This window comes from Clytia hemisphaerica, unplaced genomic scaffold, assembly GCF_902728285.1.
Source record: "Clytia hemisphaerica strain Z4C2 unplaced genomic scaffold, Clytia hemisphaerica genome assembly, whole genome shotgun sequence".
NCBI classification, from domain to species: domain Eukaryota; kingdom Metazoa; phylum Cnidaria; class Hydrozoa; order Leptothecata; family Clytiidae; genus Clytia; species Clytia hemisphaerica.
In genome coordinates, this window is record NW_027104185.1 from 33,369 (window position 1) to 52,231 (window position 18,863).

The 18,863-nt window shown below is 36.0% G+C and overlaps 2 protein-coding genes across 3 annotated transcripts in view; both read right to left on the bottom strand.

The window, feature by feature from the left end:
- The window catches only part of LOC136814838 (mucin-2-like), a 29,003-nt gene extending 20,801 nt beyond the window's left edge, over positions 1–8,202 (bottom strand). Inside the window, exons 1-2 of one of the 2 annotated variants that reach the window (XM_067071265.1) lie at positions 8,109–8,202; positions 7,200–7,373 (exon numbers count right to left, since the gene is read on the bottom strand). In XM_067071265.1, the coding sequence (XP_066927366.1) occupies positions 7,200–7,331 (132 nt within the window). In that variant the 5' untranslated portion in view covers positions 7,332–7,373; positions 8,109–8,202. Of the gene's footprint in view, positions 1–7,199; positions 7,374–8,108 lie in introns of those variants that run through there. The other variant, XM_067071266.1, reaches the window with a different exon arrangement.
- A 9,323-nt stretch (positions 8,203–17,525) lies between these two features.
- Positions 17,526–18,860, bottom strand: LOC136814839 (phosphatidate phosphatase LPIN3-like; the record flags this gene model as incomplete). The annotated part of the gene is given in 1 exon segment (XM_067071267.1): positions 17,526–18,860. A coding segment is annotated over 1 exon segment (172 nt), but the record flags the coding sequence as incomplete, so codon positions are not given.
- Between the last annotated feature and the right edge of the window lie 3 nt (positions 18,861–18,863).

Below are 18,863 nucleotides of genomic sequence, written 5' to 3' on the forward strand. Positions count from 1 at the left end.
TGAAATGGAAATTTTGTACCTAAGGCGATTTTGTAAGGCGATTTGTTCTACACAACATTTTTGTTTTCTAAAATTTTCTCAGAAAAATTACCTGATAATCTTTAAGCTTTTGCGCCGGTGGTCTTAGTTTTTTCTCCATTAATAAAGATCAATGGCTAAAAAGAGGCAGGAATAAGGGGCACGGAAACAAGAAACGGGTTCTTTGAAATTTTGGCGCCGCAGGCAAAAATCTTTGGTGTGAGAAAGGTCAAACCAGCTTAAAGCCACATTTATGCTTTTTCGCGAGGTCTGAATTGCTGTTTTAAAAAATGCTGACATTTTATACATATAGCACTTTTTTAAACCAATCATCAAAACAAAAGAACGCGCGCAACGTCTTTCATTGTTCAATTAAACAATAGAATGTCCTCTTTCTAAAATTACATTTTAACGACCCGAAAGTTTGCAATGTTTTGACTTTTAAGAGATGAATAAAAATTGAAATAAAGTGTCTGTGTTTTTAATGCAGTAGCGTGAATAATGTTATGCTTTTGCAGAATAAGCAAAGAGCCTCGTGTATGTATAGAGTAACCTGATAACAGCTGTTCATAATTTTCTTACGTGCACGGTAAACCTCTGAAGGCACTTGAAAATTATACATCTGAGGAAAATAGTCCTCCCGCGGAAAATTTTACAACAAGAATCTTGTTGTGCGCCAGAAAGTCAAAAACTGATAAGGCGCCCTATTCGTAAACACAATCACGCAACTTTGTTGTCATCCCCAATCCTTTTAGACGAACGCGGTCCTTACGATTTCGAGATTGCATATTCGTCAGATTGTATGTTTTCACCCATCCCTTTAGAGCTTCAGCGTGGTGTGCAGAAAACAACCACAATCTGATCTCAGGTTAGTATAGAGTGGCTTTAAAAGAGCTCCTAAAAAGGAGAAAGTTAGTCAGCATAAGACCACAAAAACCACAGCAAGCATCAACAAGTTTTGATCTTTTTGGTAATCTCTCATTTTTATTCACGGCATAACATTATAACGGGGAACCCCTCCCGATCCCAAGAAATGGGTTTTCTAATCATTCACGGGTCGAAACCCCTGAAGCCTTAGCATGTTTCTCATTACATTGTCTTTAAAACGCTTTAACCAGACAGGGTCGCAAACCGATTGAAACAAAGCCATGCGGGTAAAAGAAGGCACAAGCATGGTTTGCGCCGACAGAAAAATATTTCAGGAAATCTCATTTTGCTAAAAACGCTCTCTTTTTCACAAAACTAGTCATTTTACTACGCCATCCAGATAAATAGTTCGTTTGATTTAGGCTGAAACTAAACTGGTATTGAAAGCCTGCAAAGAGAGCTCTGCAAGGGGAGGACCACAGGAAGTATTTTATATTGAAAGGCAAATGAGATATGATTCGAGGGCCAACCATGGTTTGGCCCGAGGAGGCAAAATTTGAAATTTAAGGTGCCAGAAATGCTAAAAAACGCATCTAAATCATAGGTTAATGGATTATTCCGTAAAATGAAAGAATTTAACGATTGTTGATTTTTGATGAGTGCTGCAGCAAATTTTTTTTTCGTGAACGGACGGAAGTATCTTCGACGGTCAGAAGTATCATCTTGACGGCCCATTTTCCCTTTCCTATCTTTCACCTTATCTGTTTTTTTCTACTTTCTGGGACTTAGTTTCTCATTTCTGACTGAGTTTTCATACCTGTCAATCATTTGTCCATCAATTTCGACCTGTCTAATTTTCGCACCGAGTGGGATTCGAACCACCACCAAAGAAAGACCTTCAAATTCGGAAGCCAGCGCTCTATCCGTTTAGCCGTCGCCGCACAGCAAACTAACGCAATTCATAACATATTATACCGAACTGGCAAAAGACGGGGGTAATGTTATTATAATATGGGTAAAAGTACCCCTTTTTTAAACCTGACTGAAATTCGAGCCGTTACTAGCAACCCTGCGGGGCCCAAGGCGCCGAATATGCACCCGGCACAGTGACAAGCCGTTACTAGCAACCCTGACCCTACCTAATTGATTGGTAATGACCCAATACCCCCTGAACCACGGAATGACGGATAGGAAAAATTACAAATGATACTTCCGACCGTCAAAAGATGATACTTCTGACCGTCGAAGATACTTCCTTCCGTTCACGGAAAAAAAATTTGCAGTGCTGCATTCGAGACCTCGAGAAATTCTGCAAACTTGGCTTTCTTTACCTGTTACCCACTATTATGATTTTTTTCATAAAGTGCACATTTCCCGTAAAGAAGTGGTTAAGAAACACCATTATGCACACAATTTTAAAAAGAGGATGAGACAGGGCAGCTACCAAAAATAGCTATATTATAGCTACAATTCTACTCGTCATAGCTACAATTCTTGTATAGATAAGATATTCAATAGCTGAAATGCAAAAATTGCGATTCAAAAACTTTATGAGATCCTTTGAAATATGCAGATTCACCGCCAGTATTTCTCGAATCACCGAAATACCGACCCAAAAAATCAATTTTACCGTCACCGCAAGGCATGTCCAACACCGAAATACCGACACTTTTTACTTAAAACACCGAAACACCGACGCAAAAAAGGTCAATACCGACACACCGACAAACCCGTACGCCCCCCACATAGTGCACTACACATCGTAACAAGCTATTCATTTTAATTTTATTATTAACATAATTGTACTAGCCTGAAATGAAAAAAAATATAATCATAAATCTCCAGTCTAACGCAAAAAATACTTTAGATATTTCAATATATTGTTCAATATATTGAACATATTCATTCTCAACTTAACATCACTTGGACTCTATTCTAAAAATGAAAATGTTTTCATTAAATGGAATGTCACAAACATTCGAACTATGCAAATGAGCAAAACGTTCGATTTTCACGATCGTTCTACCATTTTGTAAACATCCCGTAAAAAGATGAAATATAGAAACAAAATAAAAACAGAAAAAATGGAGTGGAACTGCATAGGAAATTAGGCGTTGGTGTTTTTGAAAAATTATGGCATTTTTTGGTTAATTTTTCAATATTCTGGTCTGTAAAATACACGCTATCACAAATTATTTTTTGAGATTTTAGTATCATGTTTTTATTCATTTTAACTTGATGTTTACAAAGTTTCATTGCAACAGATAACGTACTTCATTCAATATTCCACGTCTAACCAGTCTTACTCCCACCCAGAATCTGAAATTCCCCTGGTCTGTAAAATTGACATTTTCAATATTTCTGATATTTTTCATTGAAGAAAATTATGTTGAGTATGCAATCTTTCTAATGTCTTTCATTAGATCCTATCTAACTTGTAATAATGTAAAATAGCTTTAAAACAAGGTATTAGAGTACTTTTAGAGAAACTTTTGAGTTTGATTTTCTGAAAAAACGCGATTTTTGGGCAATCTTTCGATATTCTGGTCTGTAAAATACACATCGATGGTCAGTTTTTATTGAAACTTTAAAATAATTTTTTTGAACATATTTGCTTGATGTGTGCAAAGTTTCATAATCATAATGCAAGTATTTCGGCTGATATCAGCCTTTAAAGTGCCCTACCCCACTAGCAAATCTTTTGTACAAAATTGATAGAGACCCCCCCTTAAAAGCCTGGTACGAACCTTTTATCACCTATTCAGCCTGAAAACCATCAAAAAATATAAACTAGAGGTGTATAGGAAGCTAAAAAACCATGGCTCACAAAGTTCCGTTCAAGGTGGGTTTTTGGCCATTTTTTCCTGGACTAAACTAATGCAGGTCCCCCCCCCCAAGATAGAGCTCCCCCGTCTGTCAGGAAAAACAAGCAGCTCCCACCACTTATACAGGAAATTTTAGGCGGAGGGGGGGGGGGTTTTAGCCATGAGATTGTGGTAACAATATTTAAAAGTTATCTTCCATTAAAAAACTAAAAATTTAGTGGCAGATAACTTTTAAAATATTGATATATGGCTCTGGTTCTTAACTAATCGAGCACTCTTATGGCATTGATTTACCACACTTGCTTTGGTTACTGGTAACTAAATATGTAATGTTAGGAGATTATCAACAATACACTTTTTTATAAGAACATCCAAAATTTTTGAAGCCTTCGGACGTTCTTAAATTTTTGAGTTTTAAGCCTAAGAATGTTCTTAACATGTTCTTATTTTGACCAGTTTCTGAGTATTATGGTCCATTTTCCTGAGAATATGGGTGTTTTAGAGTCCCCTAAGCCTTAAAATGTTCTTAACTTGTTCTTAAGTTTTTGGCCTAATGTTCTTAAATAGTTTGTTCTCATAAAAAAAACGTGTACCTTGCCTTTCTTACCATTTAAAAAAAAAGTGTATTGACATAGTGAGCAGAGGGGTAGACCCCCTTAAAACCCTGTCTTTTAGTTAAAACCCCCTCTTAAAAATGAATCTTCCTCAGCCCCCCTCTTTTTATTCAGCCCCCTCTTTTTCCCAGGCTTATGTCCAACCCCGTCTTTTTTACCTTTTACGAATAAACTCTTACAATCTCTAAGTATATTCTAAAGGCTATTTTTAAAATGAATCTGATGATTGAGAAATTACCTTTTAACAGAAAAAAATCAATATAAATTTTGAGAAATTTAAAAATTAGTGGGAAAAACTTTTCCAAATTTTCCAAGCTCCTCTCTTTTTGCCAAACCATCCCTTTTAATTGAAATTTTCAGAAGCCCTCTCTTCTTTTAATGTCAAAAAAAATTAAATTCTCAAATCCCCCTTTTTCAAGGGGGGGGGGGGTGGGGGTGCCAACTATGATTTAATAACTATATACAGCATTGATTTTAATAATGATGTCATCTAATAGACCTTTTGCTAATCATGATGTCAATTTGGATACTAACTGTGTTAAGCAAAATATTAGTGCACTTTTAATAATTATGCATTACTACTGTAGTGTGTCATTTTTTTAAAGCTGGAGATTTTTAAAAATTACAATATTCAACATGACATACTGATCAGAAAAAGGTCTATAGATTTGCTTTTTACAATAAGACGGCTGTTGCCATAGTGACCAAATAATCTATCCTGTTTGTACTGGCTGAGGGGGAGTAATGTATTTGTGATAATTTGTTATTCAAAAGACCATGTTTGCCTAAGTCTAATAGGAAAAGGTCTATAAAAACTCTGTTCTGTTTAGCTCAGAATCTTAGCTAGCTAGCTACACTGTTGATTCTTTTTCTGAATTGCGGATTTTCCAGTATAACCATACAGTCAGATACAGTACATAAAATGTCCTCGTACACATTTCATTTGGTTTCGTAGTCAAACATTGTTTGGGTGAAAACAATTTCATTCATTCAACAAAATTAAATTGGATTCAGTTTGCAGAACATGGCCAATCATCCAGATTTCCAGGGCAGTCTTAAAATGTGCCATTTCATCATGGATATTCTTAACTTTTTTGGGAAAATCATCCTAAAATATTCTTACAGCATTCTTATTACTTGGGGTAATTGGCAATATTTAATTTAAAATGCTCTAAAAATGACATTCTTTGCTTGAATAGCAAAATTCCATGATGGTGATATTCTTAGCATATTCTTAATTTTTTGGCCATTTTCATCGGGTGGATGTCACTAGTCCGACACTTTCTAGTCCGACAGTAAAATAGTCCGAATCTTTAAAATAAATTTACAATTAGGAAGTCTTTTCTCCGACGTCACTTTTGTCCGAAAACGAAAGATTTTAGAGTGTCGAATGTTGAATAAGGGTTTTTCACTGAGATAATATTAATATGTTCATTTTGGCGGCATTTTCACATAATTAGAAACAAAGGACCAATCAAATTTGCGTAAAGATAATTTATAACAAAAAGAATGCACCACCTTTAAGGGTCCCTTTTCGCTTGTTCAGAATTACAAGGGTTTTAAAACACAAACTTTAATCAAAGAAGAAGGGTTGTAAAACAGCTAAATCCAATTTCTTGACTCTTGAAAGCCTAATCCTAAAAAGCTTCCCAAAATTTAAGAAAAGTCCGGTTTAGGGGCCCAACCTCAAAGTCTGAACTTTGGATTTTTATAAGCACGTGGTTGCTTATAAAAGATAACCCCCTCTTCGCCGATTTATATTTCGTTTTATGAATATGTTTTTTTTTACTCGTTGTCGGACAAAATTGCTGTCGGAACACTGACGCATTCGTCACATCCAATGTCGGACATTTTTACTGTCGGACTAGAAAGTGTCGGACTACCGACGACCTCCCTTTTCATCATGGACATTCTTATATAAAGTGTATTCTTATAAAAAAAAAGCATGTATTGCACTTTAACTTTAAGGGTCAAAATGAGAGAAAGTGCTAGAAAATGCACTTTTAGGGTGGTGTATAAAAAGGAAAAGTGAGAATAGCAAAGCTTTTTGGGCAAATTTTGAAAAAATCACACAATTTTTTGCCTTTAAACAGTTAGCCACACTAGCGTCCCGCCAAAATGCGTATCAAAGATTAATGCTGCGAAAGCGCTATATCGTTTACTTGACTCTCAAGCAAAACAATGCGCCGCAAAACTTCTAAAGGGATTCATGAAAAAATAACCCGGCGCTTTTTAATGAAATTAACATTTTCAAAAACTTTGAGAAATTGCCTAAAATTTGTGCCATAGATGAAAAAATTTGAGCCAAGCCAACCTTGAAAACTAATTTGAAGATCAACTTCCCAAGAAAAAGATCTACGGGGGAGGCGGAACCCACCTAGATCCGCGCACTGCCGGATAGGCTATCTCCCGGAAATTTTGCCGGACCTCAAACAATGACCCATTTACATGTGCGTAATTGTTTTACTTTAGCGTATAAACAAGGCCTTAAAAATCGAAGCGCTGTCTCGGGAATTGAATGACAAATTTTAGTTGGTTGATTTTGGCTGCTGCACGTTTTATTTTGTTTACAACTTTTAGTTTTAATTATTATTGTCTTGCGAACTTGATTTAGGTAACTCTCATCCTTGTTGTTGAAATGTATCCTGTAGATGACTGATGTTGTTTTTTCTGAAAGCTAGATTTCCTAGTGTGACTAACTGTTAAATGGACAAAAATTTCCAAGATAAGAAAATGCCCCATCATAAGCATAAGGGGTCAATTTTTCACCTAAATTTACTCAATTTTTTTAAAATTTACTCTTCACTACACTGTACAGGTCCAATTTTAAAGGCCACGAATACAGTAGATTTCAGTTCAGATCAAGAGCACTCACCTTTTCAACAGAATTAGCATATGAAGAGATGACACTAGTTAATCCAACCAAACCAAAAATAATGAGGAAAATGTCTATATACCTAATGGACCTAACAAACAAATATTTTATCCTCGACCGAGAAAGCATCATTGTTCCATTTACTGCAAAGTACTATGGTACTATCTACTGCACCTCACAGAAGCAGCCACCGACCTAAAATTTTCAAATATCTGTTCTGATTTGCCAGCTGGAAGGATTTTCACGAAATTAAGAACAGTTCCTCGTTTTCCAGGGCAGAAATTTTTACTTCAGAACATTATATTTTTCCAGCTAGGAGGTAAAAAAACTTTCGGAACAGGTACGAAATTACCAGGCGATTGATTTTACGCGAGTTAACTGTTCTTATCTGCCAGGGTTGACAAAATCTTATAAGAACAGATCGCTAAATTCCAGCTCGACGTTGAAGGACTTTTAAGAACAGAAACTTAATTTCCAGCTAACAATTCGAACAGATCGTCAATTTCCAGATGTTTTGTAGAACAGATGGAGAATTTTCAGCTACCACTCCAGGCAACCACATTCAGATCTCAAAGACTTTTTGACTTTTTTGAAATTTCCTCAGAACAGATAGGAAATTCTTATAGACACCTTATTTTTTTGGATATCAAACTATTTTTTCATTAGAACAGATCATATTTTTCCAGCTGGTCCCAATCTTCAGTAGAACAGATCATATTTTTCCAGCTGCTCCCAATCTTCAGTAGAACAGACCATATTTTTCCAGCTGGTCCCAATCTTCAATAGAACAGACCACTTTTTTCCAGCAGACTGTTTTCTTTAGTTCGTTAAGAACAGACCGCCATATCCAGCTGGAACGTGCCTTCAGAACAGATGTTTTGAAGTCCCCCTTCGGTGGATGCTTTCGACCTCAGACCAAAAAATTATGTTTATTATGTTTGGACCGGGTGTCGGTTTGGGAACTCCGTCGTCGGTTTGATTGGGTTTCTGATTGATCGGCAGTTATGTTTGGTCCTGACCGCAAGTGAAAATTTTTTGTTTCGATTGACCATGAAGGTAAAAAGAAAAATAGATTATTTTTCTTTTTACCTTCATGGATTGACGTTGGGTGATGGAGTGGATGACGGTGTAAACAAATTGCTCCACATATTGATCTATATTTTTGCCGCCTTACGAGATTTTTTTTTCAGTATTCCCAGGTATTCCGTGAAACTTCTTACCCGGTTTTCTTTGCTATTCCGATGGAACGGAAGCCCAAATGCACAAAAATATCGCCTAGGTTTGCGTTTCTTTACGCCTCGTAAACCTAGGTTTATGCTTTAAAACCCAGGGGGGGGGGTACTAGGGTTGCGAGCTGACGGGGGGGGTGCCGCCCGACTTTCGAACTTTGGACCCTTACCCGGGACTAAAATGGAGAAAACAAAGGAACATTTGGGGAATTTTACGACCCTTATCGCATTGGGACAATTTTGACCAAATTTCGATCTTTTAGGCGGTAAAAAGTTGAAACTTTCCTATTTTTCCGACCCTTAGTGGGGGACTACCGTGAAAAGCACAGGCCAAAATCATATATTGACCTATGCCGACCACCAATAGAGAATCATTCAGCGCGCAATCAAAACGCAGAGAAAAGTTAGAGAAAAGTAACCATGACGACCATCCAAGATCTTGAATGAGAAGTTCAAAGTTGATATTTCTATTCCCGTCGTTAAAAACACAACCCAAAAATGTCATCAATGTTTTTCAAAAAGAGTCAGTGATAAAGAATCATAACATAAAGTCTGTCTATTTATTTCGATTTCATTGAAGTAACATTTTAACAAGACGACTTAAAGTCGAAAATTTCGCATAACACTTGAACATCAACGACGAAGACGCGTGAAACGTGACTCCTGCAGCATTATGCATTTTGAATGAAGCGTTACACAAAATATACACAATGTATTGTACACACAGGTCATAGATATTATGTTTTTTTAATGAAAAATCTCAATCCATTAAAAAAAAGATTCCTTAAAAAATGCGACTAAAGAATTCCATTCTATAAAGCGTAAACAAATCTTTCAATTCAGAATAATTCAGAGAACTGCAATATACTTGAGAAAAATAATTTTAAATTTTTTTGAAAATGAAGAAGAAAAAATGAACTTTTCATTCTTTGATGCCAGAACCCTCATTTTGTGCTTTGAAGGAACTTGTGATTAAGACTTCTTTCACTTGCGCAAAGTTTATATTTACTTCTTTCTATAAACAGTAGAATTTATCTAAAATTGAGAAAAATGGCTAGTCAGAAAAATCTGTTGTATACTATCTTCGCTTTCTGATATGAATGATGGCCCACCACCATCAAGATCATTGGACTTTTCCAGAAAAAAATTGAATATGGGGAGGGGGTAGAGGATATAACATTTTTTGGAAATCCCCCCCTCTGAACATTGTGACCTTTGATCCCCCGGACAGCAGGTCTAACCCCCCCCCGGACAAGCATCAGTTGATCCCATCGAGAGCAAGTTTACCCCCCCCCCCCAGGACAGGGCAAATTTTGTAGATTTTTCACTACCCCCCCCCTCCAGACACTATATCCTCCACCCCCATGTACAGACATTTTCTGGAAGAGCCCATTAAAGGCAAAAAGCAGTTGAGTAGTTGAACTCCAGCTTCTGGCCTAGAAAATTACAGGGTAATAACTAGCCAACTTTAAGTTTTAAAGAAATAATACTCCTTGAGATTAAACTTTGACTCCTTTATAACTGCTTTAAACTGCATGCCATTAAACAAACCCTCCCCAATTTCTTGCCGTTCATCCTGTGAAAAATATATAGGGGGAAGATTCCAGAAAAGTAACAAGAATCTTAGTGCGGAGATGGGAATCTTATACAAACAACGGTACCATGATTCAAAATGAAAATCCTAATTAGCAAGAGGTGTATCAAGATCGGTGAAGTTGGATTGAAGCTTGATTAGTTTGATTTATTACCTTGTTGCCCATTCTTTTTACATTCCGACGGCTTATTAGCAGACGCCCACACTAAAGCTTAAAGAGCGAGCCAATATCTATCATCCCATTGGGGAGGAAAAGCTGGAACTTTTACTAACCAAACTCATTGAACACCAATCAAACTTCATCGGATAAAAAACTGTCATCATTAACGAGGGACCGCTGTACATTGTGCGGTGGTGTACGGTGGGGCTGGATCTAAATGTCCTTTGTACGGCGGTGAAAATAGGTTAATTTGAAATCTGCTGTACTGTACACCCCACCTTACCCACCGTAAATCACCGTACAATGACAATGTACGGCAGTGTCTAGGCAGGGTCGTTTCGATTATACAAAAATAATTGCTGAATTTCAATTGACATGATTTCTAAGAAATACCGTGAGATCGGGTAACTTGCATCAGTGGAGGCTAACATAGCCTTCAAATGAATGACCCGTTTGGTCATTAAAATACAAAGTTAAATCAAAACAAAAATGGTAGGCTAGAGCTGCAAGCGGAGCTGCATAGTTCATTTTGTTTTGAAATTTTGCTGCTTTGATTGGTCAGTCATTTGATGGCTATGCAAGTTAGCCTCCACTGATGCAAGTTAACCGACTTCACGGTACTTGCTAAAACTGACTGTTTGTCACAACTGGTTTCACTATTAACACATAACTATCTGGTGAAAAAAGGAAAACAAGATCATACCTGTGCTGTTTGTAGTTTTGGAGAAGAAGAGAAGAGAGGGTTAATAATGTTGTCGTTTGTTGAGGAAAATTAACTCCTACTTATTGAGCATGATCAATTTATTGGTGCATTCACTAACTACACAAACATAAAATTATACTTAGTAGTAAACAAATATTAAACCTCTTTAAACACTCTACAAAGGACCAGAAAACATGATTAAAATTTATACAAGCAGCAGCAAGTTTCAAAAGCATGTGCAATAATAATCGGTACTGATTTCGACGTTAGGAAATACGTCCAAAAAACACGTCAAAAAGACAAGTTAAATGACGTCGTTTTTTAAAACAGCGATAACTTCGATTCTATTACTAGAATTAACTAGAAATTTCGACTGGAGACGTTGATTGTTAATTTTGAATTAATGCATGAAAAAAATTTGAAACTTTTTGATGACGTCATCATTACTTGACGTATTTTAGTTTTTACCGACAGTAAATGACGTCATCTAAAAATTTTAAAAATTTCTCAACAAATATTTTAGAATCGTCAATCTGCGTCTCCAGTCAAATTTTGGTGTTGATTGCATTAATAAACTTGAAGTTATCGCTTTTTTCAATAATGACGTCATTTGAATCTTACTTATGACGTGTTTTTTCGATGTATTTCATAACGTCGAAATGAGTTTTTGGTCGATATCTTGAGATTGGCTTAATTTAAATTTTCGGCCCGGCACTTTCCGAAATCCTCTCATTAATACGCTTCTTTTGAGCTATATAAGAGAGAGTTAAGGAACAATGGGAAGCGGTGGAAAAATCGGGAAATAGGTTTTGGACTTTGCTTAACTCACCTGAGTACAGTTTGCTAGATATTAATATGGTAATATTTACTCTTCATCTTTGATTCTTTCTACAGTGATTAGATAGACTAGCAAACTAGTCTGTTAATTAATCATGCCAGAGGGCGGGAACATAAAGGCGGCGGGCGTTTGCTAGAATAGGAGCTGCGTAGGACAACGAGCAAAAGTTGGTGAGAGGCTGCTGATTAAGCTTTTCAGCCCTTGCCGCCGACAAAATTTCTTCCTACGCTTACCTAACTCCTACGCTCACTTTTCCTGCGTTTTACCGTTCCAGCCCGACTGGCGTGCCAGTCTAGTGATTAGATTGACGCATGCACGCGATAAAATTTCTCCTTATTGGTCTTCAGAGGTTGATATATTCTTTGAAAACCAAACCTCTGATAGTGAGACTGAAATTTGATTTTTTGATTTTTCCATTATATATTGGCACTTTTGGCTAATTTGTAATTTTACGAAAATTGAAGTTCGACCGAGAATGTCAATTTCAGGCCTTCAACTTGATTTCATCGATTATTTCGATCTGGGAGGGATTTATTGGTTTCTAGGCTATATGTCATGCCCTACTGGACCATTTTTGAACTTTTGGATCTTAAAACTCAGAGTTAAAACTCTACCCTTCGAACCTACTTTAGAGCACTTACAAATCGATTGTGGTTTCAAAACACCCCGGTGAATTTCCCTTTTGTGCCAAGTATTTTGTCACTGATTGTACATCCAGTCTCTTCTTCATTTTTATGACTATGAGTTGGTCTGCAATTTAAACAATATGTTGGAGGACTATATATGCTATTATTGAAAACAACTCACGTAGTCAAAGCACAAACCCAAGTACAAACCTAGGTTTATGGGGCGTAAACCCAGATTTACGAGATTTACGTAAACCTAGGTTTTAAATTTAGCATAAACCTGCGATTTTCTTGTGCATCTAGGCCTCCATAATTTAGGTTTATGTTGGCCGATTATCAATTATATTCTTGATATGCGTCATTTTTCTAGCGGAAACAGCCGAAAAAATCCGGGATTTGACCCCTCTCTGTTACTAAAAATAGAAACATGGAGGTCAAAATCCGGCTTTTTTCGAGTGCTTCCGTGAAAAAATATGACGTCATCTTGACTTACGCATATCAAGAATTATGGCATTAGGCTTGAATTTTTAGCCTAACTTGGATATGAGAAAGGAAAATCATGGGCTGGCACGCCAGTCTTATGATACCTTAAGGGAACTTAAGGGAGGCTTAACCAAGGATTCATCACAAAGTTTTGTTCATCTGGGATGGATAAGTCATCCCAACCATCGTGAGCTTTGTTTATATCGAGCGCACGGATCAAAGGCTAATATTTTAGATTCATCTAGAGGAATATTGTCTAATCTATGGTTAGTTTTAAAGTTTTTTTTGTGGTAGCACAGTATCAGTGTTTATCAGCAAAATATTAATTTGGCGGGAACTAATTTTGGCGAATCTTGTCTAAATTCGCCTAATTCGCCATAATTAGTTCCCGCCAAAATAATATTTTGCTGATAAACACTGATAGTGTGCTACCACATAAAAAAACTTTAAAACTAACCATAGATTAGACAATATTCCTCTAGATGAATCTAAAATATTTGCCTTTGATCCGTGCGCTCAATATAAACAAAGCTCACGATGGTTGGGATGACTTATCCATCCCAGATAAACAAAAATTTTTGATGAATGCTTGGTTAAGCCCCTTATGAAGATCTTTCATTTTTCTCTCGAGTCTTGTATTTTTCCTGATAAATGGAAGAAAAGCAAACGTTGTCCCAGTATACAAAAATAAAGGGGGTAAGGGCGTAGTTAAAAATTATAGACCAGTGTCTCTTTTGCCTATTCTTGGTAAAATTTATGAAAAATGCATCTTTGACTCCGTCTACAGCTATTTCGAAGAAAATCAACTCTTCAAAAATTTCCAGTCAGGTTTTCGTAAAGTAGACTCTTGTGTATCTTAGCTGTTATCTGTTATCCATAACCCAAGGAATCCTCAAAAAATTTGATGATGCAAAACCACCCTTAGACACCCGAGGTTTTAGACATTTCCAAAGCCTTTGACCGAGTTTGGCACGAAGGCCTTCTTTTCAAGCTTAAGTCAAATGGGGTTGCTGGCTCTTTCCTTCTTTTAATCCAAAATTTTCTATATGGAAGGTCACAGAGGGTAGTTCTTGATGGTCAATCCTCCGAATGGACCCCGATTTCAGCACAGGTGTCCTTCCTCTGGGTTCCATTCTGGGACCCCTCTTTTTCCTGGTAATGGTATATATCAACGATCTTCCCGAAGATATAATTTCCTTGAAAATTCCAAAATATTTGCTGATGACTCTTCTTTATTTTCCCTGATTCTTGATCAGATTCGCATTTCTCAAGAACTGAACAGTGACTTGCAGAAGATAAATGAGCGGGCTCATCAATGGAAGATGTCCTTCAATCCTGACCCTTCTAAACAACAGGCGGTTGAAGTCTACTTTACAAGGAGGGTAAACCTACTAGATCCTCCAGTAATTACTTTAGGCGTACAAACTTATAACATTCTTAAGGGCCGATAAAGTTAATAAGGAAAATAAGATTTTAAAAAACTTTTCAAAGAAAAATTTAGTCAAGAAATTTAGGGGTGCAGTATTTTTAATAAGCCTGTACTTTCGTTTTTTTATCAAGTAATAACGCCTTAAAATTTTAAAATAACTAATTATAACTCGTAATAGCAAATTATTTGTATCGTAGTATAAAATTAAATCTTATTCATTCTGATTATCATAGTATGAAATATAATTATTCGTTTAATTATGAAAGACACACGTTCCGTCTGAGCAATAATGACACCCCCTTCTCACAGACCCGGTGGGATTTTATCAGCCAGTGGGGGTCAAAATAACGGGGAAAATTCGATGGGGATTGATATTCCTATGTTTTTTTATGGCTAGGGATTTGAGTTCCATTGTTTCCTAGCCAGGTGACAAAAAAGGGGACAAAATTTATAATTTGTACTCTGGGGACAATATTTTGGTCAATTTTTCCAGTGGGAAGGGGTCCCAGTGGGTCTGTGGGAAGGGGTCCCAGTGGGTCTGTGGGAAGGGGATGTGTGTCTGAATAACCCAAATCATTCATCTATCAACCATCGAACGTCCATTGGGCTATTCCATTGAATTTCTATACAAGGGGGGATGGACAAACCTTTTTCAAGTCAAGAAGCATTTATTGGAAATGAGTGGATACCCCCCCCCCTGGAAAATGGAAAAATTTGCAAAGGAATGGATATAACCTTCAGGGAGTTACTTTCGAGAACCTACATATAACCAGTGAACAACATTACCAATAAAGTTAAAGCCTTTTGAAGTTAATAATGGTACCACCATGCTACCTCAAGTTTTTGAGCTTTAAAATATTTTTTCTCTATTTTTCTCTAACAGTTTACAGGTCAGGTGCATTGCACGTTTTTTTATATGAACATCCAAACTTTTGAAGCCTTTGAATGTTCTTGACTTTTTTTAGTTTTAACCCTAAAAATGTTCTGAACACGTTCTTTTGTTCATTTTCTAAGAATTCTTGTGTTTTAGAGTCCGCAAAGCCGTAACATATTCTTAGCTTGTTCTTAATATTATTGTCATTGATGCCTTATGTTCTTATATAGTTTGTTCTTATAAAAAAACGTGTATGTTGATTATATATATTGGTAGCATAATTATCAAAAAAACTATCCTATCAAATTTTGAAATAGAATTTTCTATGCTATTAAAATAAAATAAATGATTATTTATATAATATAAAATTCAAAACTTAACAAAAGGTTAATATAATTATCTTAATCTCATTTTTATCAAATAATGAACGAAATAATACAGTATGTGGCCCCCAAAACGCCGATCAAATTTAAAATTTCTCTCAAATCTAGAGGAAAAAAGGTTTTACAAAGATTTTTGCTGCATGAAAAACTTCAACATCTCTACTTTGTTTCCCAGAAGTTCTTTTTCAAAATTTTCAATTTTAACAATATTTTTCAATCGCTTAAAGATAGGTAGCTTTTTTCTAATGGCCCCCAAAACGGAGGTTTGCAATTTTAGCGATTTCTCGAGATATCTTTAAGATATGAATACAAAATTTGACCATAGTTTAGAAATGTGATTTAGAGGGTTTGGGCATAAGTTTTTTGCTAAAATTTTTACAGTCTACCCCTGGTTGTCAAAAATGCAGGTTTGGGGGCCCCCAAAAACGGAGGTGTAGTTAAAATCAAATTATTAAGCCCAGTGGTAATAGGGGAAAAACTATGAACATATTTGTGTTTCCCCTTAAATTTACGACCCGATGGATTTAAAAATTTATGATTTTTATGAAATATTTCAAGATTTTCGATATGCAAAGTCCAAACTGAAAATTTAGAAATTTTCAAAATAACCATTTTGATTTAACAACCTCTTAATCAAGTTTTTGAAAACAAATCTTTTTTGAAAATAGTTCCATTCATTTATGGAATAAGCTGTGAAAATTTTAGAAAAAAAGCTTAACTGAAACTGAAAATATTAAGCTTTAAAGATATTTTTCTCCTATATTTTGCAAAAAATGAGAGAATTTGCTGTTTTTGCTGATTCAGCGAAAAAAATTGTATATAAGGCGAAACAAAAAAAATTTCTTGTTTCCGGAAACCGGCCGGGTGAAAAAATTTTTTTTTCTGACCCGGCCGCAAACTTTCGTTCGTTAGTAGTCCGTACTTGTTGTAATTTAGGGCATAATTTATGCTGTATTTATACATAAAAGTTATTCTTAAACTCTATTTCAATTAGCCATAAATTATCAAAAATAGCAAAAAAAAATTATTTTCCGGCCGGCTGCATGATAACTTTTTTCCTTCACCCGCATTCCGGAAACAAAACATTTTTTATCATTCGCCTAATGTTAAATTTTTGTTATAAACTATTAACTCAAGGTGATAGGAATGAAATTCCAAGATTTTTCGCTGTTTCTCATATTTAGAACTTTCGGTTTTATCAATGCTGATTCTAGGGCTCCAAAATACTGGTTGACCTTCAAGATGATATATCTTTTACCCAGTCTCTAAAGTCACGGATGTATCTGCATTTTCTCAACGGCATTAGGTGTAGAAAGTTTCCTATACCCCGTTTTCATAACTTATTTTCAATATCCAAGGAGCTAGAGTGAGTTATATGCAATTTCTATCTCAAAAATGCTCAATGAAACCATTTAAAAAACTTTGGCTTTTAGCAGTTTCTTTCTAATAGCGCTTCGTCGTGCAAACGTCATGCTTATTACTTCTCTCATTTGACCGAAATTCAATCCCACAATCCTTTTCGTCTTAATTCAAAAGTCGTGAAAGTTATTACTTTTTCTTTGTAATTCAGTGTAATTTGCGTGCAAGCGTAATAAACGCAAAGGGTGATGGGATTGAATTTCAGTCAAACATAAAAATCAATGTCTATTTTTAGATTCACGACGGTATGCTATTGACCTAGCTTTAAAAATTTATGACGAGTTCATAACTCGATCGCATCACATATTAATCAAACTCAACAGAAATCCAACGGTAAATCTGTAATTTATGGTCGAAAGAGAAAGTAGAAAGGTATATTTCAAATTTCTGGAAATCCAGTCTCTTAAGAATGTAATACTGGCAAATTTATGGTCAAATTTCGAATTCAAATCAATCATATATCTGGATATTCTCAGTCTCATTTTAAAATAACTGCTCTTTGATTCATGGTTAAATTGCTTTCATATTTTGGGGAAGGCTTTCCAGTTCTTTAACTCTAATATATAAAGGTCAAATGTCTGAAATCTCAAAATCCCAACTCTTCGAATCGTGCGTGGGTGATGTCAAATGAATGCTCTTGTCATATCTTGGGTATTTAATGGCTGAGTAACCGATTCATAAAAGACCAAATCTCAGCTCTTCGATACCTCACGACCTCCAAGTTCCCTTAAGATGGTTAAAGATTCTTAGACCATGTTCACACGTTACTGTTCCGTTCCGCTCCGGTATGATTTTCGTTACGGATTGAATGTGTTCATATTGGTTTCGGAACGTTTTGGAGGAAGAAAACGGTGGTAGCGAAATCGTTTCGATCTGTTTTGCCTTTGTAACGTCTTCTTTTTTGACGTTTCGAATTTTGACGTTCAGACTTTTTTCGGAACCGTTTCGTTTGGTTTCGTTTCGGAACGAAACCGTAACGTCTGAACATGGTCTTCATCTGATGGATTAATTCAATGATAACCTCATATATAACATCTGCGTTTTGATTCTCGGGAAATTTGCGATTGTCAAGTTCAACATGAAAGTCGCATTCCGTTCGAGATTCCACCGAGAAAGTCTTTGTTGAATTCTCATTAAATTAGAATTCCACTGATGTAGGATTTCTTCTTCTCCTTGATATCACTTGCAAGAGGCCTGACCAAGTCGGTCTCACAGGGATTAATCTTATACAATATCAACGTTTCGACACAACGGGCTATTCTCGATTTTTCAAGTCTAACATGGCACATTAAAACACGGCAAATCCGTTTCTAGAAAAGGTTTATTCGATTTAAAGATAACCCTTCCACTTGTCAATTCGCAATCACACCACTTTATCACACGAAGATTCTTTCATGCCTTACTTGAGAAGGTTATTGTTGGTTGAATGATAAATCACCTTTAAATCGTATACCTCATTTCTTGGATTCAGTGGCATATCGGAGGATCGATGACGAAAAGTGTTTCTTTTAGCCATTATGAAAGGGAGTGAAGATTCTCTTTCATGTTAGAGTCGCCACTCCATTCGTAAAGACGTCAAAAGTTCATTTCATATCTTCATGGGATTTTTATGGATTTTTTTTCTCCATTGATTCTCCAATTCATAAAAATTAATCTGTGAAAATATCACAATCTCAAACCTCATCTCCTTCATTCATTGGTAATTATTTGATTTTGTCAAGTTTTAATCACTTCAAATGAAAGCTCCTTTATCATATCTTGGGAACTTCACGGTAGACTCTCAAGTTCGTCCACACCATCCAGAGGTATAATGGAGCTCTCCAATAACTAAAGGAGGTGAACTCGGACTCCGTGGAATCAATACTTCGTCCAGGAGTCATTGGTGGGAACATCTGGTCTACCATACCAATCAATTCACTATATCTA